This window comes from Phyllostomus hastatus, unplaced genomic scaffold, assembly GCF_019186645.2.
Source record: "Phyllostomus hastatus isolate PE091 unplaced genomic scaffold, TTU_PhHast_1.1 phas_contig_196, whole genome shotgun sequence".
NCBI lineage: Eukaryota > Metazoa > Chordata > Mammalia > Chiroptera > Phyllostomidae > Phyllostomus > Phyllostomus hastatus.
Window position 1 is genome coordinate 3,167,061 of NW_025333709.1, and position 27,072 is coordinate 3,194,132.

Here is a 27,072-nt window from a genome sequence, read left to right on the forward strand (position 1 = left end):
GTCCTGCCCCTCCTAAGAGCCGGCGTTTCCGTGCAGCTCCCTCCCACGCAGCGCTCGGGGCCCGGACCCGGGACCCGTCTCCTGGGGGGGGGCGCTCCCTTCCGCGGGAACAGTTCACTTCTGTGACGAAGCAGCTGAGGGCCAGCTAGAGGCCGTGAGGTTGGGGACCCTCCGTGAGCCCCGGGGGACCTTCACTGCCCCCCCCCAGGTCCCTGCCTGGTACCACTGGCCGTGCACACAGACCCCACTGCCTGGAGGTGTCGGAGCGGCAGTTGGTGTCACCTGTCACCGGGGGTGGCTGCGTGGCAGGGGCCCCGTCGTGACCCCCCTGTGTCTTCTCTCTGAGCAGTGGGAACCTCCTTCTCGGTCAGCTACACCGCCTCGCTCGAGGCCGGAGACATCGGGCACGGGGAGGTCCTGGCGCTGCCGGCCCAGCTCACCTTCCAGAGCTCGTCACCGGTGCGTATGGCCTGGTCACACTGATTTCTGTCCTGTCGCTGCCCAGTGGGGTTGTTCTGGAAACATGGACTCCTTCCCTCCATCCCTTCCTTCCTCCTTCGGTGATGTCAAACTCTGGATGAGCCCACGGGCCCTGGCATCTCACACCCCGCAGCGCTGGGCGCGTCCCTGCAGGGCGCGGGTGGCCGGTGCTGGGCTCCGTTAGGAAAACCGTCAGGGCTTCACACGGCCTCTGGAGGAGAAGGGGCTGCGCAGTTCCGACCTTCTCCCCCCGCCCCCCGTAGGACTTTGAGACCCCACCAGCTCCGCCCCCAGCAGCCACGGGCCCCTTGCAGCTCCAGGCACAGTGGGCGGGGACACAGCAAACGTTACCCACCTGCCAGATGCCAAGCCCTGTTGACCAGAACGCCTTTTTTTTTGTTTCTCTAGAACAGAACGCAGCTGAGAGCGCTTTTCACTGTCACCGTGGAAGAAAAGGTAAAGGTGAGAGAAAATGTCCAACCTGGACACCCCTTTACGCCCACGTGTCCTTGATGCCCGTGGGGCAGGGTCTCTCGTTCTCAGAGCCGGGGGGGGGGGCGGCCGCCGGCCCACACCCGGCCGGGAGCTCCAGGGGTCTGGGGTCCCTGCTGTGTCCTGAGGCTGTGTGGTCGGTTTCCGGGCATGACCCCTCCCTCTGTGCCTCTGCCCTGCCACCTCACACACACCCTGCAGCGTTTGCGACCCGGCCGGCTGGGGGCCGTGTTTTGTCTTCCGGAACCTTCCCTGCGCGCCGCCGTCTGGGGCGGTTCCCCCACTCCTTGCTGTCACCGTCGGCACGTCGTCCCCATTTCCGTTCATCAGTTCGGTCACTCCCAGCTCACGCACACCCTGCTTCCCTCATGGGGTCACTGGGTGTCCCCCTATCTCGTGGCCACACTGCACGTTTCTTAAGCACCTACTGTGTGCCAGGCTTTCCGAGTGGTGTGCATGTGTGAATCCTGTCATCGGCACAACTGTGGGAGGTAGGTTCTGTGTGTAAGCAGCCCCCGAGTCGTCACTGGGGAAACCGAGGCACACCCAGGTCACGTAGTTTGCTCCAGGTCACATGGCTAGTGTATCAGGGTCCCATGACGCCCTGGGAGGACTCATGGGTGGCTCATGCAGTCCCACCCGTGGCTGGGACGTCACAGGGAGAGGATGCAAAGCAGGGTCACCCAGGGAAAACGCACGGGGGTGGAGCCTGGAGGGCCCGGGACACCCTCACTTCCTCCAGCCCAGCCCCGAGCTGGACAGCCGTGTGGGGCGTTGTCCGCCAGGGGAGCTTGTCGGGGACCCAGGGTGCGTGTTGGAGGCTGGGCCCGTGGGCACCCCGTGTGTGATGTGTCCCAGGGTTCCGGGCCTCAGAAGGAAAGCAGGCACTGGGTGTAGACTGAGCCACTGGTACAGCAGCCAGCACCGTGAGCGCCCTCATCAGGGAGTGGTGGGCGCCCGCTTGGATCCGAGCTGTGAGCCGCTGGTGCAGGCCTGCCGTGTGCACCGGGGGCGAGGGGGAGCAGCCTCGGGCCCCCTGGGTGAGCGCATCTCGGCACAGCCAGTGCTGTTCGGACCAGGGTCTGCACCCCCCCCCACCCCCCACGGCCCTTGGCTCCAGAGCCCTGCTGCTGGGCGGTGGGTGGGCCACACGGCCTCCTGGCGAGCCGAATTCCTGGGGGCTGGGGAGGTGGGGGGGTAGCAGTGACAGCTGAGGGTGGCCGTGGGAGGCTGAGGGGGGCCACGCAGGTGCAGAAGGCCCCCTGGCTGGTCTGTGAGCTCCGGCGGCGGGCACGTCTGTCTCGCCCTTGTGTCCCCCGCCGTGCTTTGCCCTGCGGGTGGCACACCACACGCGCACATCTGCTGATTGAGCTGATTGTCTTCAGCGGCGGTGATTACTTCTCAGGGGAGGAGGTGGCAGGTTGTTGTGTGATTGTAATGGAAGTCAGAGGACGTTGGTTTCATGAATATTTATGGGCCTCCCTCCAGGCCCCAGGCTGTCTCCCGGGGGCGGAGATGAGCCACTGGGTCTCAGGGCAGCCTCTGGCCCACCGGCGCCTGCGGGTGTCCCCCGGGCTGTGGACCCCCGGGTGCAGGTGCGGCAGTGCAGCGAGCGGGTGGAGCCAGGTGGCCTCAGGCTGCTGCGAGTGGGAAGACACAGCCTACGTAGGTGGTGGCCCCGCAGCACTGTGGGGACAGCACGCTCCCACACCCGAAGGCCTGGCTTTGAACCCCTGTCCCCCACTGCCGGTACGTGAACTCGTGCGTGTCGCTGCCTTCCTGGGCCTCCGCTTCCAGCTGTGAAATGAGAAGGATAACGACACCCATTTCATACGGCGCGCGTGTGGACGCGTGCCCGGCCCTCAGCGCGTGCTGGCCTTTGTGAGCACGCAGCGGCGTCGCCGGTGTTACTGTCGCTTGCACAGGCAGCCGTCACCCTCGGCACGCATGCTAAGATAATCACGCATGAATAGCACGGCTCAGCGTGTCCAGTGCAAATGCCCACGGGGGCCACGGGGGTGCTGTCCGTGTGTGAATCAGGCCCCCGCGAGGCTCTGGGGAGTCGTGGAGTCTTGGGCAGCCCGGGGACTCCGATCGCCCATGGCCCCGCCATCCCTCCGCCCACGCGGAGACATTCAGCGCGGAACAAAAGGGCTAAGGAGACGCACAGCCGTGAGCGAGTTCGTGCGGTTGTGAAATGCAGAGCGTGGGCACTGCGGGTGCTGCCGGGAGAAAAAGCACTGCGTGGCTTCGCTGCACGGCCGGCCTCCCGGAGGAGGGAAGAACTCATTCATTCGGCTGGACCCGTAAAGCAAGGATTTTGTCAGCGAGAGAGGAGGGATGTTCTAAACCGTGTAGCTGGCTGGTTGGCTGACTCCCGGCCACGCCAGCGTGTGGGTGGGTGGGAACCGAGGTCTCCAGGGCACAAGCTCCGTGCCAGGCACCAGTGAGACACACGTGGGGCGAGGCGAGACCCTCACCACGCAGGGAACGCGTCCTATCGCGCTTGATGCGGGCGCCTGCAAAGACGACACCCTCACACTCGGTGGGGGGGAGGGGCGGGGTGCCCGTGATGAGTGGGCGGGGCTCGGCAGCGAGGACAGAGGCTCCCAGACATTCGCATCAAGCCGTTAGAAGATACAGTGAAGACATCAAGTGACCCATCGCGTGCGCTGGGATTCCGCACCTCTTGTAAGAGGCCGCGTCGTGTCCTTCGGTTCCCGTCTCTTTCCCGAAGGTGAACCAGACCTGTCCCAAATAGAGCCGCTTTGACAGGAGAAAGTCACGTGACACGGTGCTGGGCACTGAGTGCCGGTGCTCCCACTGTGCCCGATGTCACTGCTGCTTTATGTTCGTTACAGGTGCCCCGGGAAGGGCTGGGCGCCGTGCCACACACCCGGGCAGACGGGACCCCGGCCTGAAGCCACAGAGGGACTTGGGAAGCAGTCATGATGCTACCACTGAGAATCCCGGTGGGGTTTGGTGTGGGGGGGAGTGTGTGGTCAAAGCCACCAAACTTCACCCGGAAATGTCAGTTTATGAAACGGGGTGGAAACAATTAACAAGGAAGAGGGAGGTGGGAGGATACGTCCCTATAAATACTGAAAAGTTCTGAAGCCACCACGTTAAGGCTCCTGGAGGAAAAGCCAGACCGACGGGACAGAACAGAGCATCTGCAGCTGTGTGTGGAACACAGCGGTCTTTCAAATCGGCGGGAAAGAACGTCGCCCGTGAACTTGGGGGCAACTGACTGGAACCTCTGGAAGGAAACTGAAGGTGAGCGGCCTCACCAGGTCAAGACCCAACCGCAGACCACGAGTTGCAAAAGGCAAGGGCGCGTCAGCGTTCTGTGATGTGGAGGAAAACCGTGAGGGAAAACCGTGGACTTGGGCACGCACGTCCTTGAAGACTTGACATTGAAACATAGCCTGGAGAAGGGTTAAGGGGCCCGCGGGAAAACATTTGTAACCTGCATAAGAAAAGGGTTGATGTGTTTAGCAGAGAAAAGGCTCCCGTCAGTCGGGAAAGGAGCGGCCCCAGGGGTGGCTGTGGGTAGCCCGGGAATTTCTTTGTCCGATACAAGCGTCGCGGTGGGTGTGCTCCAGCCCCGGGAGGGAGCGGGTCACTGGGGGCAGGGTCACGTGGCTCTGAGTTGCACTCGGAGGGCTGCCGCCGTGCAACCCCTCTGCCTCCCCCCTGCCTCCGACCTGTCCAGTCCCGCTCCCCCGCGGCCCGTGGTGCCCGCTGCAGTGACCTTCCTAAAGGGCAGGCCTGCTGGTTTTCCGTTCTGGAGGGCCCCCCACTGCCTGCCGGACGAAGCCCAGTGCCTGGAGCTTAGTTCTGGGGATCCCTGGGGCCGGTGGACCGCTGCTGCCTCCCGGTGCCCCGGGCCGATTTCCCACACGGCCCAGGCGTTGCGCATGCTGCTCTTTGCCTGCCCGTCCTTCGGGCAGCTCGCAGGCGCCCTGCAGTCCTGACCGGCATCTCCTGCATGAATTCCTGAGCCTCAGGCCGGCCAGCTGGTGGAGCGGATGGCGCTGGGACAGCTGGTCAACCTTATCTCTCTGTGACATGGAGTTTCTTTTCTTGGTTGGCACGTAATACATTTTTGTGGACATCAAAATAGACTCCCCCTCCCTGCCCCCACACAAGAGATTTAGAGATTATCTAGTTTCACTTCCTCAGGTGAGAATGAGAAGCTCAGGTCTGGAGAGGCTCCGGGAACTGGCCGAGGTCCTGAAGCTGAGGGCCCTCATCACAGTGTGCGCTGGCCCCTGATCCACCTGGTCGCCCGATGAGCCGCTTGTTAGTGAGGGAGAGTGGCTGTACCTCTGAGTACCTGCAGGCTCTCGCTCCCCCCAGAACTGTCACCTGGGAAGACCAGCGTCTCGGCCCTCGGAGCCGTTCTGCTGGGGCCGCGGGGCTGCCATCGCCGAGTCCCTGACCCTCTGCGGGCCTGGGTCTTCAGCCCGGCGTGAAGCGTCCCGACTCCGTGACTCCGGAAACCTCTTCTAGAGAAATCATTCTGGGTGCTTTTCCCCTCTTGTTCAAACTCTGTCTGGTTTTGAGCGGGGGATGGGTGGGATTTAACATGTGTCCACCGTGGACATCTTGACGAAACATCGACTCTACACCTGGGCTGAGGGGGGGGCGGGGAGGGGAGATAAGAGAGAGAAATCGGGCAAATAACATGCCATCGCCCCCTCGTCCCACCGCCAGGGAGACCCATTGCCAGCACGTTAGCGTCTTGCTCCCACGAGTCTGTATGTGTTAGGTGATCGAAGTCGAGCTGCGTAAACAGCCCTCCCTCACGCTTCCGTCCGTGGTGTTGGACTTTGAGGGCTGCAGGCATTCCTTCGGAAAGCCCGTCTGTCTGTCCGGCACCGTGCTGCAGGAGCGCAGTGGCGGACCGGCAAGGGATCTGCCGTCAGCCAGCGCGAGGTTAAAGGAGCAGTGGTCACAGCCGACCTTTTCTAGCCAGGGCCGGGGGATGAGGAGGGAGGGCGGTTCCTGAACCACTTCCTTCTCTGTATTCTTAGATGGTGAAGGTCAAGGTAACGGGGCTCCTAGAGGTCTGTACTTGCAGTGATTATTCGTGGAATGTGGCTGCTAGACTTTTAGGGGAAATCTCGAAGGTATGATTAACTCGGGGCTGATCTCCACGGCTCTAAGCTGGTCTGATGTTTTTATTTGTCACTGCAGTCATGGGTGCCACCGCCACCCAACCTCCCAAGGGAGACATCCGGGGACATTCTTGCCTCACCCACCCGTCTGCTCTGTCTCCTAAATATGCCTCTCACCTGCGTCCGTCTCCGGGTCCAGCAGCAGGGGGAGAAGCCGCAGCCCAGACGCAGGTCCTGGTTTCTGGGCGCCGCAGTGCACTGAGGTCGGACCTGTTTTGTGCGTGCGGTGAGGTGCAGATAACAAAGTTATGCATTGTTGATATTTAGTGCATGCACACGGGGTTGTGCAACCACCATCACTGTCTAGTTCCAGAACATTCTCACCACCCCAGATGGAAACTCTGTACCCATCAAGCAGGACTCCACTCCTCCTTCCCTCCCCCTCCCCCAGCCCCTGGCGGCCACTCACCGGCTTTCTGTCCCCATGCACGTGCCTGCCATGGACACTTCAGGTGATAGAATCATGCACCGCGTGCCCTTTTCTGGCTGGCCTCTTTCGCTTAGCCAATGTTCTCGCGGTCCATCCGGGTTCTCGCATGTGCGAGCACGTCCTTGGTTTTCATGGCTGCATAATGTCCCACCGTACAGACAGACCACGCTGTGTTTACGCCTCACGTGTGGCCTCGCACTCGATTCCGGGTCCAGTGAACCTCTGGCCCAAAGCCCCTGTTTCTGCCTTAACTTGGCTGTGATCGTCTGGAAGGGCAGGTGGGCCTTGTCGGTCTGTCGGAAAAACTTGACCTTGACTACGGCCCGCATTGTGACCACAGGGGTGAGGGATGGGTCCGTTGTCCTCCTGCTCCGAAGGTGCAGTTGACATTCCCATTGCCTGGAGCCGTTTTTGATTAAACTGGGTGCCCCTGGCTCGTTCCCCCAGAGCAGATGCGGAGACAGAGTCTGGGCAGAGGCCAGCCCACACAGCAGGCCCGAGGCTGCTCCCCTCTGAGAGGCCAGCCTGCAGGGTTGGCCCTGGGCTGCCATCTGGGACCTCGGACTTCAGGAGGGCTGCCACCATCCCCCACACCGACGAGTGGCTCTGGGGGCCTCAGCTGTTTTTTTATCAATGATATAGTTTATGCCGAATGCCCGCTTTCCCTCTGGGAGTCTGGAATTTTGGTGCATGCCAGGCGGTGGGTGTCTAAGCGGCCCTTCCTGAGTCTAATCTGGTGAGCTTTGCTGCGTCACAGCATTTCGTGTGAGTCGTCAGCATTTCACGTTCATTGTTCGGGGAATAAGCCTGTCCCGTGTGAAGCAGGGGGGACAGAGGGAAGCAGAATTGGACAGAGGAGGAAGTCAAGCTCTGACCTGGGCCAACAGAGCCTCACCCTCACCCGGCAGGGAGCTCTGGGTGAGTGTCGCCTGGCCGGCCGCCCTCACAGGGCTGAACTGACTGGCCATTGGGCCCTTTCTATGCTGCTACTGGGCAGGGCGTGGCCTCAGGCGAGGTGGCTCTCTGCGGCTGATCTAGACCCTGAACCCGGGTCTGCTGACCACACTGCCATAGCTGGGCACCAAGTCCGTCCTTGAAGGGAGAGCTGGGTGGTGCATCTTCTCACCTACCAAACTCAGCCCTAAGAGAATATTCATTATTGTAATTTTGGTCTCCTGATGATACCGGTAATACACGCCCACCGGAGAGACCGTAGAAAACACAGAAACTTAAAAAACTCAGCCAGTCACCACACGCAGCCCCACCCTGCAGGGCTGTCTTCAGAGCCTGCGCATGCGCATGGGCATTATTTTAACTTCAGTGAAACCGGGGCTTTATTGTGTATGCGGTTTTGTATATTCTTTAAAGGTGTCACGTTAGGATATAAGCATTTTTGATATTATTAAAAATTCAACACAAAAATGAGTTGCTTTTCTATACACTAACAGTGAACAATACGGAAAGGAAGTTAGGGAAACAATTTCATTTCCTGTAGCATGAAAGAGTAAGGTATTTAGGAATAGGCTTAACCAAGAGGAGGAAGACTTGCACGCCGAAAACCGCAGAGCACGGCGGGTCGGGGAGGGAAGAAGGCGCACGTGAATGGAGAGTCGTCCGTGTTCGCGGATCGGAAGACCTCGTGAGTTGGGATCCACAGCTTCTGTGCGATTTCTGTCAAAACCCCCTGGCATCTTTCTGTAGAAATAGAAAAACCCACCCTAAAATACATATAGATTCTCAAGGAACTCTAAATTGCCAAAACAATCTAAAAAAGAACAAACCTGGGGGGTCTCACACTTCCTGATTTCAAACACACCGCAAAGCTACAGTCGTCAAAACCACGTGGTCCTGGCGTACAGACAGACACAGACCAATGGGACAGAGTCAGAAGCCCGGGAAAAGCCTCACGTGAACAGTGAGATGATTTTCAGCAAGAGCGGCAGGACCGCTCGATGGTGGAAGAGCAGTCATCTCAACACCCGGGGCTGGGGAAAGGGGCTCTCCACCCGCAGGGGAACGAGGCCGGGCCTCGCCTTGCAGCACACACAGAAACGAACTCGAAATGATCAACGGCAAATGCGAGACCGGAAGCTATCAAAGTCTCAGAAGCAAACATAGAGGGAAAGCTTCTGGACGTGGGATTGGCGATGCCTTCTTGGCTGTGACACCAAAAGCACAGGCGACAACAACAACAACAACAACAACAACGATACATTGGATTTCTCTTCAGGGGACCAGCCGGGAGGTGGCACACTGGGTCCGCACCCAGCTCCTTCGGCTGACGCTGCCCTTGCTCTGCCGTCAGTGAGTTACGACTCCACCTGAGAGGTGTGAGGTGTGGCCGCAGGTGCATCCCTGTCGCTCTTTTATTCCCATAGGTTCTCCCAAACCACGGCCTTCACGCCGCCGGGTTCTTCGTGGCCTTTGTCGTCTCCCTCGCGCTGACCTGGGTCACCCTTTTCTTCCTGGTGCGGTATTGGTGTTTGAAGGGAAGCGTGCTCAGCAGACACCAGGTGAGTCTCCACGCGTGTCTTCTTCCGGAGGGTCGCTTGATCGGTGACAGGTGTGAAGTTGAAGTTCATCATCCTCCAGTTCAGCAGGTCTCCACCCTGGGTGGACGGCAGGGTCCCCCAGGGCACTGTGGACAGATGCTCGTGTCCAGGCAGAGACTCTTCCTGGGCTGCCCCCTGAGGGGCCCCGTCATTAGTCATTTAAAAAAATTTTTTAAAGATTTTATTTATTTATTTTTAGAGAGAGAAGGGAGGGAGAGAGAGAGAGAGAGAAACATCCATGTGTGGTTGCTGGGGGCCGTGGCCTGCAACCCAGGCATGTGCCCTGACTGGGAATCAAACCTGCGATGCTTTGGTTCACAGCCTGCGCTCAATCCACTGAGCTACGCCAGCCAGGGTCATTAGTCATTTTTAAAGGCTTCCTGGGAGATTCTAGCAAATAGCTGGTGTTCAGAACCACTGCTGTCTAGCTGAGTAACCGAGTGCCCACCTGCGTGTCCAGTGCCGTAGTCCTGCCACACCCTGATTCGGGTTCCGCCCCACACTGCCTGCTGAAAGGTCTTTGGGGACCCACGTCATCCTCGGGGGGAAGCCTGGAGCCCCTGGCGTGGCTTATGAAGACCCCGTGGTCCTGCCCCTGCGTGCCCCTCCTGCCCCTCTCCGCCTCACGCCGCAGCTTCCCCTCCCCGCAACAGCTTGCCGTTTCCTGTCACCCCAGACCCCGCTTCACTCCCCTCTCTGCTTTTCCGTGAGCGTGACTGTGACGCGTTCTCTAAGACTCAGCTCGGGCCCTGTCTGTCCCTGGAAGTCGTCACTGGCCGCTTCCTGGCTGAGTTAGGGCCTTCTCTCAGGGTTCCCACAACGCCAGGTTGCACGTGCCCTCGTCTGTTGGGCCCCTCTGTGAGCACCCCAGTCTCTGTATTCCCGTCTTTGCCTGGGTTCCCCAGAGGCACATCCTGAGACCAGAATCCGAATGCATGTGGTTTGTGTAGGAAGTGACCCCAGGGAGTAATGGGGGCGGGGGGCTGGGGAGTGAGGCCGGAAGGGGAGGCAGCCCACCAAGTGAGCCCGGGGGGACCTGGAGCTTTGTTCTGCTCGGCGCTCTGGGGACAGTGAGGAACCGCAGGGTCAGCACCGCCGCAGGAACGGAGCTGTGGTGTTTGTCTGCCTGGTCCCGTTGGTCAGTGGTTGAGGATGCAGGGTGGCGGGGTCGGGGGGGTTGACATTTCCCAGGCATGGGCTCAGAAGGCCAGCAAGAGCTTTCTGGGGAGGAAGTGTAGGTGTTGGCTGGTGGGTCTTGGGCTGGTGGGCACTGGAGTGGCAAGGGTGAGGGGACATGGGCAGAAGAGAGACGGGCCTGCCACAGTCCCCATTGCCTGGTGTGGACCCTGGTCCTTAGAAGGCACTCAGGACGTGTGTGAAGGGGTGAAGGAGGCCTCGGCCAGTCAGTCACTTCTGTCCACAGTTCTGTCTTCTGCTCAGAAACCTGCCAGGTCCTAACGTTGATTCCGTTTGACAACCGTAATTTTCCTCTCCACAGTGGTGATGACGGTGATGGTGATGGCGATGACATTGATGATGGTGGTGATGGTGGCGATGGTGGTGATGATGGGGATGATGGTGGGATGATGGTGATGATGGTGATGATGATGATGGTGGGATGACAGTGATGATGGTGGGATGATGGTGATGATGGTGGTGATGGTGGTGATGATGGTGGTGATGATGATGGTGATGATGGTGGGATGATGGTGGTGATGGTGGTAATGATGGTGATGGTGGTGATGGTGGTGATAGTGGTGATGTTGGTGATGGTGGTGATGATGATGGTGGGATGATGGTGATGGTGGTGATGATGGTGGTGATGTTGGTGATGGTGGTGATGATGATGGTGATGATGGTGGGATGATGGTGGTGATGACAGTGATGATGGTGGTGATAGTGGTGATGTTGGTGATGGTGGTGATGATGATGGTGGTGATGACAGTGATGATGGTGATGACAGTGATGATGGTGGTGATGACAGTGATGATGGTGGTGATGACAGTGATGATGGTGGTGATAGTGATGATGGTGGTGATGACAGTGATGATGGTGGGATGACAGTGATGATGGTGGTGATAATGGTGGCGATGGTGGTGATGATGATGGTGATGGTGATGATGGTGGTAATGGTGATGTTGGTGGTTTTAGGGAGAGCAGGATGGCAGCTCATCAGATGAGGAGAGCTCTGGGGGACCACTCCCAGAAGGCACTGCTGGGAGTCCGCATTTCTTCAGGGCAAGGGGCAGCAGAAGCTGCTGTGACTGTCACCCAGAGGCCCAACAACTTGGAGGAATATCTGTCATCTTTCTCCCTCTTTATATTGGGGAAACTGAGGCCTGTGAATTTAAATAACTTTCTCCAAGTGCCCAAACCTAGGCTGGAACCTGGCTGCTGGGCCCCCCTCTCTCCGGAGGCTGGAAGGCTGGTCCCCTTGTTCATTTTGCTTCTGCTTCCTGGAGGAGAGGGTTGTCCTGTCAGTGGACTGATGTTACGGCTGAGCGTTACGATTGCGGAGGGGAAAGCCAAGTGCGATTTGATTTAAGGTTGAAGGCCCTTGCAGTGTTTTCCTCCGTCACAGAAGGAACCCCTGTCACGTTTGGTTTTATCTTTCCCAGCATGGGAGCCGCCAATGAGACGATGCTGCCTGAGACAGAAGGAGCCGCTGGGCTCGGGTGACTCGGGATCAGAGGCCCACCTGGCCTCCGTGACCTGTGCGACCTTGGACGATGTCGTGTCACCTCTCTGAGCTGCAGGTTCCCCATGTGTAAAGTGGGGGCAACGATACTTTGTTGTGACGGCTTTATGATATGACACAGACAAGGCACAGGGGCAGGACTTGTTCGTTGTTAGCTCAGCTAACGCCCGTTTCTGCAGGACTGATGCTGAGGACAAGACTGACATACCATCTATCCAATCAGAGCACTGGGCGTACTTATTTCTGATGCCACGTCTGTCCTACAATCGTATATTTCTGATTAGAAACCAGCCAGATTCATGATGTTGAAGTTCATCTGCCAACTGACATTTTTCTCTACACAATGGTGATGATGGTGATGCTGATGATGTTGGTGATGGTGATGGTGGTGATGGTGATGATGTTGGTGATGCTGATGGTGGTGATGCTGATGATGTTGGTGATGGTGGTGATGGTGATGATGTTGGTGATGGTGATGATGGTGATGGTGATGCTGATGATGTTGGTGATGGTGGTGATGGTGATGCTGATGATGTTGGTGATGGTAATGGTGGTGATGCTGATGATGTTGGTGATGCTGATGGTGGTGATGCTGATGGTGATGGTGATGGTGGTGATGTTGGTGATGGTGGTGATGGTGATGATGTTGGTGATGGTGATGATGGTGATGGTGATGCTGATGATGTTGGTGATGGTGGTGATGGCAATGGTGGTGATGTTGATGGTGATGATGTTGGTGATGGTGGTGATGGTGATCATGGTGGTAGTGATGATGGTGATGACAGTGGCAATAATGGTACTGATGGTGGTGATGGCAAAATATTTTTCTAGATCTTTAACGTGTTGAGATTGTCCACTCATTGCCTTGTTTCATCCGCACAGCGCTGTGCAGGGCTCCTGGAATTATGAGCCCATTTCTTTGATGAGAAATTAGAGGCTCAGGGAAATGCTGTGTCTCCCCCGAGGTTCCCCTGCTGCCAGGCGGTGAGGACAGCCCGGTTCTCTGACTGTTACAGATCCCACCTTCCCTCGTGGCTTTCGCAGCACGTGACAGCCACGAGAAGACCCACCGAATCACCGTTTCTGAACCTCGCCCACAGGGTCAGCATCACGAGAGCAAGCCGGAGCACGCCCTGTTCACGTCGGCCGATGCCGTGGACGAAGACCTTGCTCTGAATGACCAGATGGTGGGCATTCTGTCCTCAGAGGACCCCGGCAGCATGCCGCAGGCCTTGGAAGAGTAAGGCTTCTGCTTCTCGTTACACTTTTTGGGGCGGGGTGAGTGGGTCCACTGCAGTGGCATGAGATGGAACCCAGTGTACATTTCATTCATTCACAAACCCACCCATTCATTCATTCCTCCTGCAGTCGTCATAATCAAACGGCTGCTGCACTCTGCACACTGTGCTGGGTACGTGGGACAAGGCGTGACTGAGACATAGTGCATGCTGTGACCCTGTCCGACCGGAGCCCCCAGAGCTGGTCACCGACTGTGATGTTGGGGAGGGGGAGCCTCAGGGGACTCCCCTGGCCTGGGTTTTGTTTGTTAGTTCTTTGGGGTTCTTTTTTGTGTGTGTGAGTGGGAACAGGGGGAACACCCGCAGCTCCGGCTGCTCAGTGGGTCTGGAGCGCAGGAAAGTCCCGACAGGAGGAGGGGGAGGGGTCCGCCTTCTCCAGAGCGTCCGATGCTGCGTCTGGGCAGGGGTCTTTGGGGGACCTGCTTATGCCAAGTGCACCCCCCTGGACAGGGTGGGTTCTCGTGTCAGAGTTCTTCCTTTGCCCGCTTCCTGCACTGGGTCATTCATAACGGGGCCCCGCGGGAGCCCCTTAAGGTGGGTTCCATTCACAGTAACTTCTGTCTGATTGTGGGCTCACAGTGCACAGCCCCCGCCCCCCCCTCACCCCGGGGAGCCGTCTTTGTGGATTCACTTCATCATCTCGTGGCTGGTAAAGTAAAATGCCTTATCGTTTTTGATGATACCTTATCGTTGTTTAGCGATTTAAACTACCCAGCCTCCCCCCGACCCCTCAGTCGCTGTGGTCCTCCCTCCAGCCTCCGTGTCGGGCATCTGTGCTGCGGCTCCGACAGTCCAAGACCCCCATGCTCGGCTCCATGGGGAGGTCTGTCTCCAGTCACGTGTCTAGTAAGTGACACGGAACAGGGTTTGAGCTTCCTCGGTTTTTAGCCTCAAACACGTTATGGTTTACGCGCATTCTCTGATCGTCAGTTTCCTCGTCTGCCCCCGGGGGCACCGTACGCTACCGCCTTGGGAGAGGGTCACGCTGGACGTCGGGGAAGAGACATGGGGGTGATGCGTCCTTGCTGTGGTGTTGGCCCCGAGCCTGGCCCGATGGGAGGAGAGCAGGCCCCGCAGAGAGCCGTCCAGGCGACCAGGGTCTCCCCGGCCTTTCTCCAGAGCGTGGCTGGCAGCAGCGGAGCGTGGGGGAGCTTGGAGGCAAAGCTGAGCAGCTCTGTGATCCTGTGTCCCTGGAACCTGGGAGTGGTGTCCTGTGGCCTTGTCCCGTGACGTATGTCCTGTGACCCATGTTCTGTGGCCGTGTCCTGTGGCCCATAGAGACGGACCCCAGATAGACACAGAAGCAGAGAACACTGCCCCTCTGTCCCTAGGAGTGCCGAGTGCTTGGCCTGAGAGGACAGCTCCCTGGGGTCTGACTTGGGGCTCTCCGTGAGCTGAGTGGGTGCTGTCAGCAGAGAGAGGGGCTTCCATCCTGCCGGGAAGGGTGCTCCTGCCCGGCCACGGCCCCCCTCCCCAGGCCCTGCCAGGCTTCACTCCCTCGGCGCAGGGCTGGCCTGGCCCCGCCTGGCACCCGGTCTCACTGACCCACTTGCGGGTGTCAGGGTTGTGCGGCCTCTCAGGTGTTATCACTCATTTTAGGTCAGTTCCCTAATCAGAAGGCCACGGGTGACAATTAAAATCTGCCACGCTGTCCAAGAGGGTGGAGGGAGGAAGAGGAGGACAGGCAGTAGGAGGAAGGGGGAGTCCCTGGCAGGTTCGTCAACGTCTCTTGTCACATGAAGTGGTGTGAGCAGGCAGGTGACTCCCAAACGTCCCTTGCTGAAAGTCCGTTTTCCTCCAAACTGCGGAAATGCAGAACTGGGTGAAATGCAATCAGCTCCTAGGCACTTAACTGGCAAGCGGGTAACACCCTCTGACCTTCCGACTGGAGCAGTTAGTGCCTGAAAATCAGTCCTCCTCTGTGTTCCATTCAAGGGGTGGTGGAGCACCAGGGACCCCGTTGTCCTTTGTCCCTGCGTCGTGTGGAATGTTGTGGCCACTGCAGTTGGCTGGTTCAGGGGTGTGGGTTCTGCCAAGACTGTGTTCTTGTAGCTCTGGGATTTTGTATTTCTGTCTTCTTGGGAGCCAGTCCTGTTTGGCCTGAAGCGTGTTAAACATTCACTACCAGGCGTGACCCGGGACGGCTTTGCTTGAGAGCTGGTGTATCCCTCCCTCCCTCCCTCCCTCCCTCCTGCCCCCCAGCTTCCGGCCTCCCCGCCCTGCCCCGCCCGTCCCAGGGTCCCCAACTGTTGAATGCCAGCTCTGCTTCAGACACCACGGCTGGGTGCTCCTTGCGGGGACCTGGAGACACGTTTTAAAAAATATTTTATTTATTTATTTTTAGAGAGAAGTGGGGGGAGGGAGGGAAACATCATTGTGTGGTTGCCTCTCACACTCCCCTGAACTGGGGAGCTGGCCCGCAACCCAGGCATGTGCCCTGACGGGGAATTGAATCAGTGATCCTTTGGTTTGCAGGCTGGCGCTCAGTCCACTGAGCCACAGCAGCCGGGGCAAGGAGACACATTTTTAGTGGCATCATTGTGGGTTTCTTTTCATCGTTCCACCTGGGCTCATATGAGCATCTCGAAAGAGAGCACCCTCCGAATGTCAGGGGCTTCGTGGCCCTGGAAGTCTGTGGTGGTCTCCCAGTGATGGTCTCCCAGGAAGAACAGCTTTTTCCTCCAGCTGAGCACGTACCCCACTTGTAGTTCTTCCACGAGGGTTAGCTGGGATTCTGGGCAGGCCGTCAGGTGGCTTGACGAACGCCTCACTTCTGAGACCCATCAGAGCAGTTACTCTGCTCGGTCTCGCTGACTTGTTTCTTTATTTCTCTACTGGGGGTGGGGGGGAGGGGGCAGAAAGGGAGGGAAAGAAACAAGGAATGTGCGAGAGAAACGCAGATCGGTTGCCTCCCAAATGCGCCCTGATCAGGGATCGAACCCGCAACCTCGGCCTGTGCCCCGATTGGGAATCGACCAGCAAGCAACCTTTTGCTTTGTGGGATGACACCCAACCCACTGAGCCCCGCAGGTCCAAACTCGCTGATTTGTTTTTTCTTTTTTCTTGGCCAAGAGCAGCATCTCCTTGGCTTGCTTGGTGGTTTCTCCTCCCTGCCGATGGTTCCCAGGCTGCCGCTCACAGAGGGGACTCGAGGGGGGGATGTTGCCTTCGGTTTTTAGCAGGCGCCTCCACTGTTGCCCTGGCGGGTGGTGGTGGCGTGGCGCCGGGCGTGCTGGGACCGGAGGAGGAGGAGGAGGAGGAGGAGGAGGAGGAAGTGTGTGCCGCTGGCCGGTCTGGAGGCCCTGGAGGCAGGCAGTGCCCGCGGGGTTGTAGCCCTGGCCCCGCGCTGGCCCTGACCGCTGCCCAGAGCCCCTTGCCCGAGACCGTACTTAATTCTCACGGCAGCGCTCACGAGGGAGCTGACATTCAGGAGGGCTTTCTGGTCTTGCCTGCGGTCCCACGAGTGGGGGTGGGTTTGGGCCCGGGCCTGAGCGCCTGCAAACCTGCTCTTCTCTGGACGTAGCGGCTTTTCAAAAAGACCGAGCTCAGATTTTCCCAGAGGAGCAAAGAAAGGGTAAGAGGAGAAAGAAACCCCACGCCCGTGTGTGTCTCCTCTGTCATTGGGAGGAAGCTCACTGCTGCCCTTCGATGTTGCCCGCGTGCCTCAACATCACGCCTGGTGCACAGTCGGGGCCCGTGAGCGCCGGCCGACTGGGGCCTGTGGGAGACGGGGCCGGAGGGGGTTCTCCCGTGTGACGTGTCTCTTACAACCGCTGCTGCCCTCTCGACCCGGAGAGACACCCCGGAGATGCGACGTGGTTCCTCATCTGGAACCCTGGAGCCGCTCGCCCAGGTTTCTCTCGTCCGTTCGTTCTCTCTCCGCACTCTTTGGCTGCGGCGATTTCCGGGAGGCGCTTGGTGCCTTGGCTACTGCAGCAGATCCCCGCCGGGGGGCCCTCTGCGCTGGGTGCGTGGCAGAGCCTGGCGGGTGCTGCAGGGTCCTGGTTTCTGTCCCCGTGAACTTGGCAAGCAGCATAGAAACGCGGCGCCGATGACCGCCCACTGGTCACCGTGGCAAGGGCTGTAGGGGGTCAGGAAAAGCGGGGGGCCTGCTCTCGTGTGGGGTCTCAGGGCGGCCCCTCTAAGGGAGTCAGTTAAGCCGAGACCTGAGGGATGAGCACTCTGTGGGGTGGGGGGCTGCGTGTGCAGAGCTCAGGGCACAGTGTTTGCTCACGGAGAAGAGGACGAGGTTGGGACGGCAGGAACCTGGGAGTCAGTTCGCGCCGTTACCTGGAGCAGCTCCTCCACCGCCGCCGTCACCGCCGGTCTCCATCCTCAAACTCCGATTTTCTGCACCTGGCGCCCAAGGCTGTCGGAAGCCACCTTGTCTGTCTGTCCTTTTTTGTGATGTCTCTGTATTCCGGCTTCCCCGTCCAGGCAGTGAGGTCACGAGGGCAGGAGCTGTCTGTCTCGTTCATTGGTTTATCCCCGAGGCCTCAGACGGCGCCTGGCACACAGTAGGTGCTTGTGGGGTTGGCACCACACCCAGGGATGTGCTTGGGGACAGTCGCCAGCAGGTAAAAGCAGAGGTTGTTTGGGGGCTTCGACAGCAAAGATTACGAGGGGCTGCCACGTTTCTCAAACCAGAAGGAAGACAGCACAGCACGTTCCCTTGTGCGACACGGCCCCCCGGGTGCCCAGAGCTGCCCCGAGGACGTCGGCTCTGCCTGGGCCGCCCCTGCAGCGGGACGTGCCGCCGGGAGCCAGAGCCGTCCCTGCTGTCTGCGCAGAGCCGTTCCTCTGTGCCCTGTTGTTCCACTGCACCCCGTCATTCTACTGTACCCTGTTATTCTACTGCATCCCATCATTCCACTGTGTCCTGTCATTCCTCTGCACCCTGTCCACCTGATCGGCTGCTCACTGCCCCCACCTCAGAGCGGAGAGAAGGCCAGGCTCCCCGGAGGGTCCCCCAGGATTTAGTCTGCCTGACACCCACCCTGCGGGCTCGTGTGTATTTGTGGGCTCGAGGGAGGAACGAATGAGGGACAGCCCCGGGATCTGCCAATGGGTCGGCAGCGGGGTTCTCAGGCCATCGAGGGTGACGTCTGAGTGTCAGTCAGGCTGAGCCGCTGGGCGGACGTGCTGCTGACATCCTAAGTCGAGCAGAGAGGGGCCACGCTCACTGGCGTTGGGAGTCGGACTTGGGGACGTCAGGATGCCCTGGAGACGCCGGGGTGGTGACGCCCGGGGCAGCCGCGTGGAGGTCTGGTCTCAGGAGCTCTGGGCTGGAGGTGGGGCGTCAGGGCGGGGACTGAGGGAGGCGCCTGTGGAGAAGGACCCAGAGGGTGGAGAGCCTGGGCCGGGCCCTGGAATTCTGGCCTCGAGGGGTCGGAGGGGCCCGGGAGAGCCGAAGAGGAGGGGGTCCCAAGGGAAGGGGCGACCCTCCGTGTCTACTGTGGCCTTGAGTTCAGTCAGGTGCGGACTGGGACGTGGGCTGACGTTCATGACCAGGGTGTCATCGGGGACCGGAGCAGGGTTGGGGGAGGGGCGGGCCGGACGAGAGGGACGGACAGTGTTTTTTGAGGTGGTTTTTGGTGTAGCCCACAGCCCGGTGACATGGGTCTGGGTCGGTCCCACGTTCTGGGGAAGTCCGATGCTGGAATACCCAGGGCCGCCCGCGGCCGCGCCCAGCCGAGGTGGGAAGCGGCCCGTGCTCACACCTGCGCCTCGTGGCTGGCGTTCCTGCGAGGCGCTGGGTCCCCTGCCAGCGCCTGACACACCAGCGCCCGATTGTTACGGGGCACATACCGGGGACTGCTTCACAGCCCAGTGGCTCTAATGCCTCTGGTTTCCATGGCAACCCTCACTGTCATCCTCCCAGCAAAAGGAACCTTTCCTGGAGGAGTCCTGTGTCCATCAGACACCTTTCTTCTCCCAGCACGTGTTTACCGAGCTCCTGCTGAGCGCCGGCAGTGCTGTGCCAGGGGCTGGGGAGGGAGCCGAGAAAAGTGAGGCCCCCCAGGACGCCTGCCGTCCGCGGGAGAGGCAGCTCGCACGGAGCAATGCAGGGCAGCCAGGCAGCGAGCTGGAGCAATCGAATAGCAGCTCCCCTCCCCCGCTTGTCACCGTTGGTGGAGACGACAGAGTCACAGACAGCCCCGGCAAGGTGCAGTGGGGCTGCGGCAAGGTGCAGTGGGGCGCAGGCAGCCGGGGATGGAGCGCTGCCTGGGGGGCGGGGACTTGGTTCTGCCTTAAGGAGACAGGGTGGCTTTCGTGGGGGGACCTGGGCTCGAGGAGCAGGGAGCCAGAGGGAGCGGGAGCCGGGCCCCCTGCTCAGTGAGGCCCAGAGGACGTAGCAGGTTGACGCCTCGTCTGCCCAGGACATTTGACGGGCACTGCCCACGGCCGGGCACCGCAGGTGCTGGGATGCAGCGGGGACCAACACAGAGTCACCGCACTCACAAGCCGAGTGCCGTCCGGGGGACCGGAGATAAAGACGAGGTGTGGGAGGTGGCCGGTCGATGCAGCACGGCGCCGTGGGGAGCGGAGCACTGGGACAAGGAGGGACAGGCATTGTGCACCTCCGTCCCGACAGGTGGCACGGGAGCGGGGGAGGCGCCGGAGGGAACCACGAGGACCTGTCCCCTTGTCCGCGGGGACAGAGTGAGGAAGTGGGTAGGTTCTAGATGCTACCAAGGACCTTCGAGGCCATCTGGTCTAAACTCCCAGCCAGAGCAGAAGTATTCTCTCCGCTAAGAGGTGGCCAGCCCGTTTCTACTTGGACATCGTACTGACCGTGAGGGGCTGTTGTCCCGTGGAGGTTGCCGTGGCGGGTGGAAATGTGTACCCCCCAAAAAGCATGTTGAAACCCTAACCCTGGGATCAGTGAACGGAACCTTATTTGGAAGTAGCATTTTGGCGGCAGAGGTCGTAATCAAGCCAAGATGAGGTCACTCGGGGGCCTCAGTCCACGGCGCCTGGTGACCTAACGAGAAGAGAGCGGTTTGGACACAGAGACGCAGGGAGCGCACCGCGTGGAGACCGAGGCAGAGTCCGGGGTGACGCCGCTACGAGCCGAGGATCGCCGGCACCGCCGGGAGTGGGGATGGGGACTCGGAAACTTCTCCTTCACAACCGCAGGGGGAGCCAGTGCCGCCAGCACCTCGATTTTGGACGTCGGGCCCAGGACTGAGACACAATGCGTTTCTGCTGCTCGAGCCACCTCGTTCGGGACGCCGGGTCACAGCAGCCCTAGGAAACCAGTGCAGTTGCCCCTCTCCGTGGCGGGCAGCTTGGAGTCCTTGAAAGGCCCTCCTTATTTTTTTTATTTTTTTATGCCCTTGAAAGGCCCTCCTTATTTTTTTTATTTTTTTATTTTTTTCCAAAGATTTTTATTTATTTATTTTTAGAGAGGGAAGGGAGGGAGATAGAGAGAGAGAAAGAAACATCAGTGTGCGGTTGTTGGGGGTCATGGCCTGCAACCCAGGTATGTGGCCTGACTGGGAATCGAACCTGCGACACTTGGGTTCGCAGCCCAAGCTCAGTCCACTGAGCTACGCCAGCCAGGGCTCGGCCCTCCTTATTTTTAACCAGAGACGGTGAGCAGCCAGGTGAGCTGTGGTGTCCTCCCAACATGTCCTCCTCTCGAGGCCTCTCCCTCCTGCAGCTCTCCCCTCCGTCCATCTGGTGGCCACCAGCTGAGCCCCAGCCACCTGCGTGTGTTCACTGGCCTCCTGCACTAACCCCATGTCCACCCCAGCCCTCCGCACATTCTCCACACGCCAGCCGGGGGGGTCTCTTCGGGGACCCGGCCTGGGGCACTTGTTGCTGAAACAGCTTTCCTCCTCATCTCCATCCACGAGGCTCGGTCACCTGCCCGAGGCCGTGTGGCCTGGATTGCAGATGGTTTGTGTGCACGAGATCACAATGGGCAGACATTTGTAAGGTCGTCGTGAAGAAGACGGTGGCACCGGGGGCAGTGGTGGAAATTCTAGGGAGGAAATTCTGGGGTTCAGCTAATTACGAAGAAGGCCGCTCTCGCCGTCTGAGCTCTCCAGTGACAGAAGGGCCTGCCCCGAGAGGCGGCTGCTCCCCGTGACCGTGGGTGTGCAAGGCAGAGGCGGAGTCGGGGGGGCGGGGCATTCTGACGAGAAAAGTGTTGAAGAAATCTGAGCATTGAGTGGAAAGAGGACTTAGCAGTCACTCGAGGTTTGTCTTATTTCTAAAGTCACCTTTAAATGTTTTATCCTGCAGTTTCATTCCCATGCTCTTCAGGGACAACACTGTCCTTACGAGGAAGAGTTTCAAGTGTTACCTATCGATCTATGTCCCACCTGTCCGCTCATCTACTCATCCATCCTTTCATCTGTCTGTCCATTGTATCCACCCACCCACCCACTCGTGTATCAGTGTATCCCTCCATCCACCTACAACCCATTCATCCCCCATCCATCCACCCATCCACACATCCATCCATCCACCCATCCATCCACCCATTCATCCACTCATCCATCCACCCATCCATCCATCCACCCATCCACACATCCATCCATCCACCCATTCATCCCCCCCATCCATCCATTCATTCATCCATCCACCCACCCATCCACTCTCCCATCCACTTGTGTATCCTTCCGTCCACCTACGACCCATTCATCCACCCACCCACCCAATCATCCACCCATCCACACATCTACCCATCCACCCATCCACCCACCCATCCATCCATCCATCCACCCATCCATCCACCCATCCATCCATCCACCCATCCATCCATTCACCCATCTGCCCACCCCCCACCTGCTCGTGCGTTCTCCCACCCACGCACCTGCCCATCCTCCATCCGTGTACCCACCTGCACTTCCCCTCGTTCGTCCCCCTAGTCATCTGCCCGTCCATCTCACCCGCCCCTTCGTCCACCTGTATGTGTGTGTGTTTCTCTCACATCCTCTTCTCTTTCCCACGAAGGGTGTTACGATGAGGAGGACGACAGACAGACCGCCACCGTGACATGACGCGGGGGCGCGAGCCGGGGGACACGGGGTGGAGCGGAGACGCCGGAGCCGTGGCACGGCCCCCCGGTCCCAGCTCTGCCCCTGAGAGCTGTGCTGCTTTGAACGAAGGATTCTGATTTTTCCGCGCCTCCGTTCCTTCACCCGTAAAAATAGGGCGAACCGCCTCCCTTTTCAGATTGTGGTTTGATCAAATGTCTGGACATCCGTAAAGCTGTTGAAACGAAGCCTTGGACGCAGAGGGCACAGTCACTGATCTTCTCAGCGACACGGGGGATGACATTCTCGCTCACCGCTCGGGACACCGGGCTCAGAGACAGCAAACAACGCACGTCCGCCGCCCAGCTCTGACGGGGCAGAGGCTCAGTGGCAGGGACCCCAGGCCTGGGACGCCTTTCAGACAGAATGAGGGCGGTCAGAGGGGTGGGAAGAAAGTCCACGAGGGTTGGACGTGGGAGAGGGAGCCTCGCTTCCCCTTTTCCCTGTTCAGAGCTGACCGAGCTGTTGGGGTCTGGTCGGCAAACGGGTGGGGAGTGGCCCCTGGACAGAACGGGTTACTGCGCCTCTCTCTGCATCTGTAGCCCCTCCTGGGGGGCAGCTCAAGGCCTGGAGGGTGCCCCCCACCCTCCCACCCCCACCCAATCTGACTTCCAAGCAGACATCTTTAAGAGGAAGACGCCCAGGAGGAAGGGTGCGGACTGCTGCTGACCCCGCATCTCACAGTACGTGTGAGCTCCTGCCACATGCTGGACACCGCGGCGCGGCGCCGTGTTTACTGACGGCGTGCTCACACGCGGCAACTGTCTTTACTCCAATGTAACCTCCCGTTACCGTCTGGACAGGGAAGACGCTCAGGAGGCGTTTTTCTCCCCGGACTCCCCCTGTCCAGTGCCTCGAGCCGAGAGCGTATAAATCTGATTTACGAGCCCCACCTGGAGCCTGGCGCGGCGCCGTCTCCATGGAGACGGCTCCGGGGAGGAAAATGCCACTCTCCCTGCTGCCGAGCTGGCGTTTGTGGCTCTTTGACTCACACCGGCTGACGGGTGGGCGCCCGGGGCGCGTTGTAAAAGATGGCGTGGCCCTTTCATGTCCCTCCTGGACTAACGACCCTTCACCGTGATCAACGCGCCCCCGTTCCCACGCGGGGCAGCGCTGACCGCCCCGGGGGTCAAAGCCTATCATGCTGGGCTGGCCCCTTGCTCGCGCCGTTTCCGGGGGACGTGATGAACTTTTGTGTGAAATAACTACGAAAAAGGACAGGAACGTCATTCTCTCTTTTTTTTACCCTCGGTAGCCAACCGAAGGATCGATCCGTCCTGGGGTGATTGAAGCTGTGCCCTTACTTCTAGAAAGATGTCGCACCGGGCAGGCCTGGCCCTGAATTGTAATGGCTCCCACGGCCCCGCGGTGCTTGGTGTTCTGAGCTCCCTGTGCAGTCGGTCGGTCGCGCACGGGCGGGGCGTGGCGGGCACGGGGTGCGTGTCGGCGCACCGCGCCTGAGCCGTGCAGTCGTCTTGAAGGTGCGGTGGCAGGATGATGTGCCCGTGACTGGGGAAAAACCGCGTGTTCCCTGGGAGAGCCGTGTGGCCCCGCCGACTCTGCCGCCTGTTGAGGCAGGAAAGCGGGTCGGGAATCTCGGTCCAGCGTGGGGAGCTCGGCAGGGCTCGGTCTGTCGCACAGTGCCAGCGGGGACTTTGGGGGAGAGGAGGGCGCTGGAAAACATGTAGGTTTTATTCTGCAAATAGTTAAAAATGCCCGGGGGATGCCCTGGCTGGCGTAGCTCAGTAGATTGAGCGGGGGCTGCGAACCAAGGCATCACAGGTTCGATTCCCAGTCAGGGCACATGCCTGGGTTGCAGGCCACAGCCCCCAGCAACCGCACATTGATGTTTCTCTCTCTCTCTCTCTCTTTCTCCCTCCCTTCCTTCCCTCTCTAGAAATAAATAAATAAAATCTTTAAAAAAATGCCCAGGAGTGATGCGGATTTCACAGGTGTCCAACCCTGTACCTGAACGATGCCTCCTGAGTGTGTGTTTTCCTCTCCTGGGGCCGCTGGGAAAAATTAGCAGAAGAGAGTCAGCTCCATGAACTACGTGGTGTTTTAACTGGTTTAAAGGGACATTTTTGCTTTCTTCTGTGGCTCTGGAACACCCCGATGGTTTTTATTGTTGCCACTTTGGCCAGATTGACGTAAACACTTGGACAGAAAGCACCTGTGAGGGTGTCTTCCCAAGCGACGGGAAAGGCTGGGCCTGGGGGTCGGGCTCCGTCTGCAGCCGGCCTCCCGGAGAGAGGGCAGCGGAGGGGACGGGCACTGTGGTCATTCAGCACCGACCAAATGCCAGGCTCGACCCACGCATCTTATACTGGTCTCTTTGGGCCCCCGAACAACGCCCTGAGACGTGTGGTCCCCATTATGCTGCGGGGAGACTAAGCTCTTTTTTTAAAGACTTTATTTATTTATTTTTGGAGAGGGAAGGGAGGGTGGGAGAGAGAGAGAAACATCAATGTGTGGTTGCTGGGGGCTGTGGCGTGCAACCCAGGCATGTGCCCTGACTGGGAATCGAACCTGTGACACTTGGGTTTGCAGCCCAAGCTCAATCCACTGAGCTACGCCAGCCAGGGCTGGGAACTAAGTTCTTTCCCAGGTCACGTAGTGCAAATGACTTGACGGCAAAGTCCTGCTGGGATGCTGTCTTGCTCACTTCATCCCCTGTGCCCGGTAAAGCACCTGAAGGTCACCCAGCAGGCAGCCACCGCACGTTCGTGTGTGAGTTAATAATGAGCGAAGGAATGAATGAATGAAGGAATGAATGAATGAATGAGGATGGTGTGGTCGGGTGGGGTGAATGAGCTTCCTACCAGCGCTAACAGATTGCCACAACCTGGTGGCCTCACACAACACAGACGCATGACCGCACAGCCCTGGGGGTCAGAGTCCCTCTGGCTAGGACAAACCAAGATGTCGGTGCGAGGGCGGGATCCGTTTGCAGCCTCCCTCAGCCTCGTTTCCACGTTCCCTGGCGCCTGGCTCTTCCTCCTCCGCCTTCAATGCTGACGACCCCGCGGCTCCCGCCCCTGCTCCCTTCACCCCGCCTCCCTCTGGTTCCCGCGCCCCGTCCTCCCGCTCCCACCGGCAAAGACCCCCGTTGTTCGTTCGTCTCTGTCTGAGCTCAGCCATGGAGCCTGACGCACTCGCAGGTTCCAGGAAATGGGGTGTGGGCGGGTGGGGGCCAGCGTTCCACGCGCCGCCAGAGGCGTCGTTCCACGAGGTCTGTGATTTCTTGGGGACGCCGTTGGGGTCGCCGGGTGTGGAAGTAGGTGCGCTCTGCCTTCAGGCGTCTCTTGTGCTGCTTCCTCGCCCTGTCACCCGGGAAACACGCCCTGCGCTTGCGCACGCATCCGGGAAGGGCTTGTGGAGAAGACGAAGGAGGGGAATGATCGCGTTGTGGGTTAAACCAGATGAACGGGCCGTGTCTGAAGGACGTGAGCCCCCGTGGTCTCAGGCCATACACCGTGGGCGTCAGCCGGAACGCTGGCTGTGAACCACGTGACATGCACCACGCGAGGGACAGCCACGGTTTCCTGATGACGGGAGGCAGGTGGCCTGCGAGGTTCGGCTCAACGTTTGGGCTCACAAGACTCCCGCAGATGACACTTGACCCCACCCGAGCAAGAGGCCGGAGCATGGGAACGCAGCCGCCGTGAGGACAGGGCCGGGCATCCTCCCGTGGGTGTCCTTGCCGCAGGCCACACCGCAGCCCACTTAGCTGTCCCAGAGGAGTTTTCTCCAGGGGACACAGCCTGGGGGCGAGGAGATGCAGTCCCCACAGATGCCCCGGTCTTCTGCCACAGCTCACAGGCCTGGCTTCCCGGGTCCCTCAAAGGACACGCCCGGTTCCAGGAGTCACCTCACCCAGGGAAGCTGGACGTGTGGCTTGCCCATTAAGTACTTACGGCTCACCGGCCGGCCCTCCCAGCCAGCTGTAGTTTACCGGCATTTTACCAGAAACTGTGTAGCGTGCAACATTTTGACATATTTGTCCTCCTTATGAAGATTCCAGATAAACGTTAGCCAAAGCGCAGCTTCTCGGGGAGCTGAGGCAGTGTGATTAGCCCTCTGCCCTCATACCAGAACAAAACCTGCACATGAAGACACAGACCCAAGCTGCTTATCGCCTGGAGGTTGCTATGACACCAGCTTTTTCCCTAGCAAACAATCAAACATCTGTCCTGTCTCTTAGCTTCATGTCAGAGTCGCCGAATTGTTAAGGGAGGTTGTCTCTCTTATAAAGAGAATCTCAGCTTTAAAAATGCAGAAGCAGAGCCCTGGCTGGCATAGCTCAGTGGATTGAGTGCGGGCTGAGAACCAAAGTGTTGCAGGTTCGATTCCCAGTCAGGGTACATGCCTGGGTTGCAGGCCATGACCCCCAGCAACCGCACATTGATGTTTCTCTCTCTCTCTCTCTCTCCCTCCCTTCCCTCTCTAAAAATAAATAAAATCTTTAAAAAAATGCAGAAGCAATGGAATTAGAAGATGTGCTTCTTTTAATTCCCAAGGAAGTCGTGGGTCCAGGTAGCATTTACAAGGGGAGGCTAAAGCCGCTCGGGGGCAATTCGATGGGAAGGTTTGTGATTTGGCATCACTTGGATGCACTTGAACCTGCCCACCCATCACAGCATCCGCCCACGGTCTGACCCTGTAGGGGGCGCTGGCGCCCCATCTGGGCGTTTTGGAAAATAGGCTGGATCTGACTCAGCAAGACCTTCGGTCTAACCAGCCGTCTATGGGAAATGCAGGGACTAGAGGGACAGTGACACCCTGCGGAAGCCCTCGGCCCAGTCCAGGGCAAGGACATTGTGCGGGGGTGGGGTGGGGGGTGACCTGGTTCCCCAGCAAATCGATGGCACGGAAGGAGAAACGGGATG

General features: G+C 59.2%; 1 protein-coding gene across 3 annotated transcripts in view; it reads left to right on the forward strand.

Moving 5' to 3' along the window:
* Positions 1-27,072, forward strand: part of EVC2 (EvC ciliary complex subunit 2) — a 59,670-nt gene that overhangs the window by 5,727 nt on the left and 26,871 nt on the right. For 2 of the 3 annotated variants that reach the window (XM_045834324.1, XM_045834326.1), the window contains exons 4-7: positions 350-459; positions 889-942; positions 8,964-9,098; positions 12,936-13,075. In XM_045834324.1, the coding sequence (XP_045690280.1) occupies positions 350-459; positions 889-942; positions 8,964-9,098; positions 12,936-13,075 (439 nt within the window). The remainder of the gene's footprint in view (positions 1-349; positions 460-888; positions 943-8,963; positions 9,099-12,935; positions 13,076-27,072) is intronic. The other variant, XM_045834325.1, reaches the window with a different exon arrangement.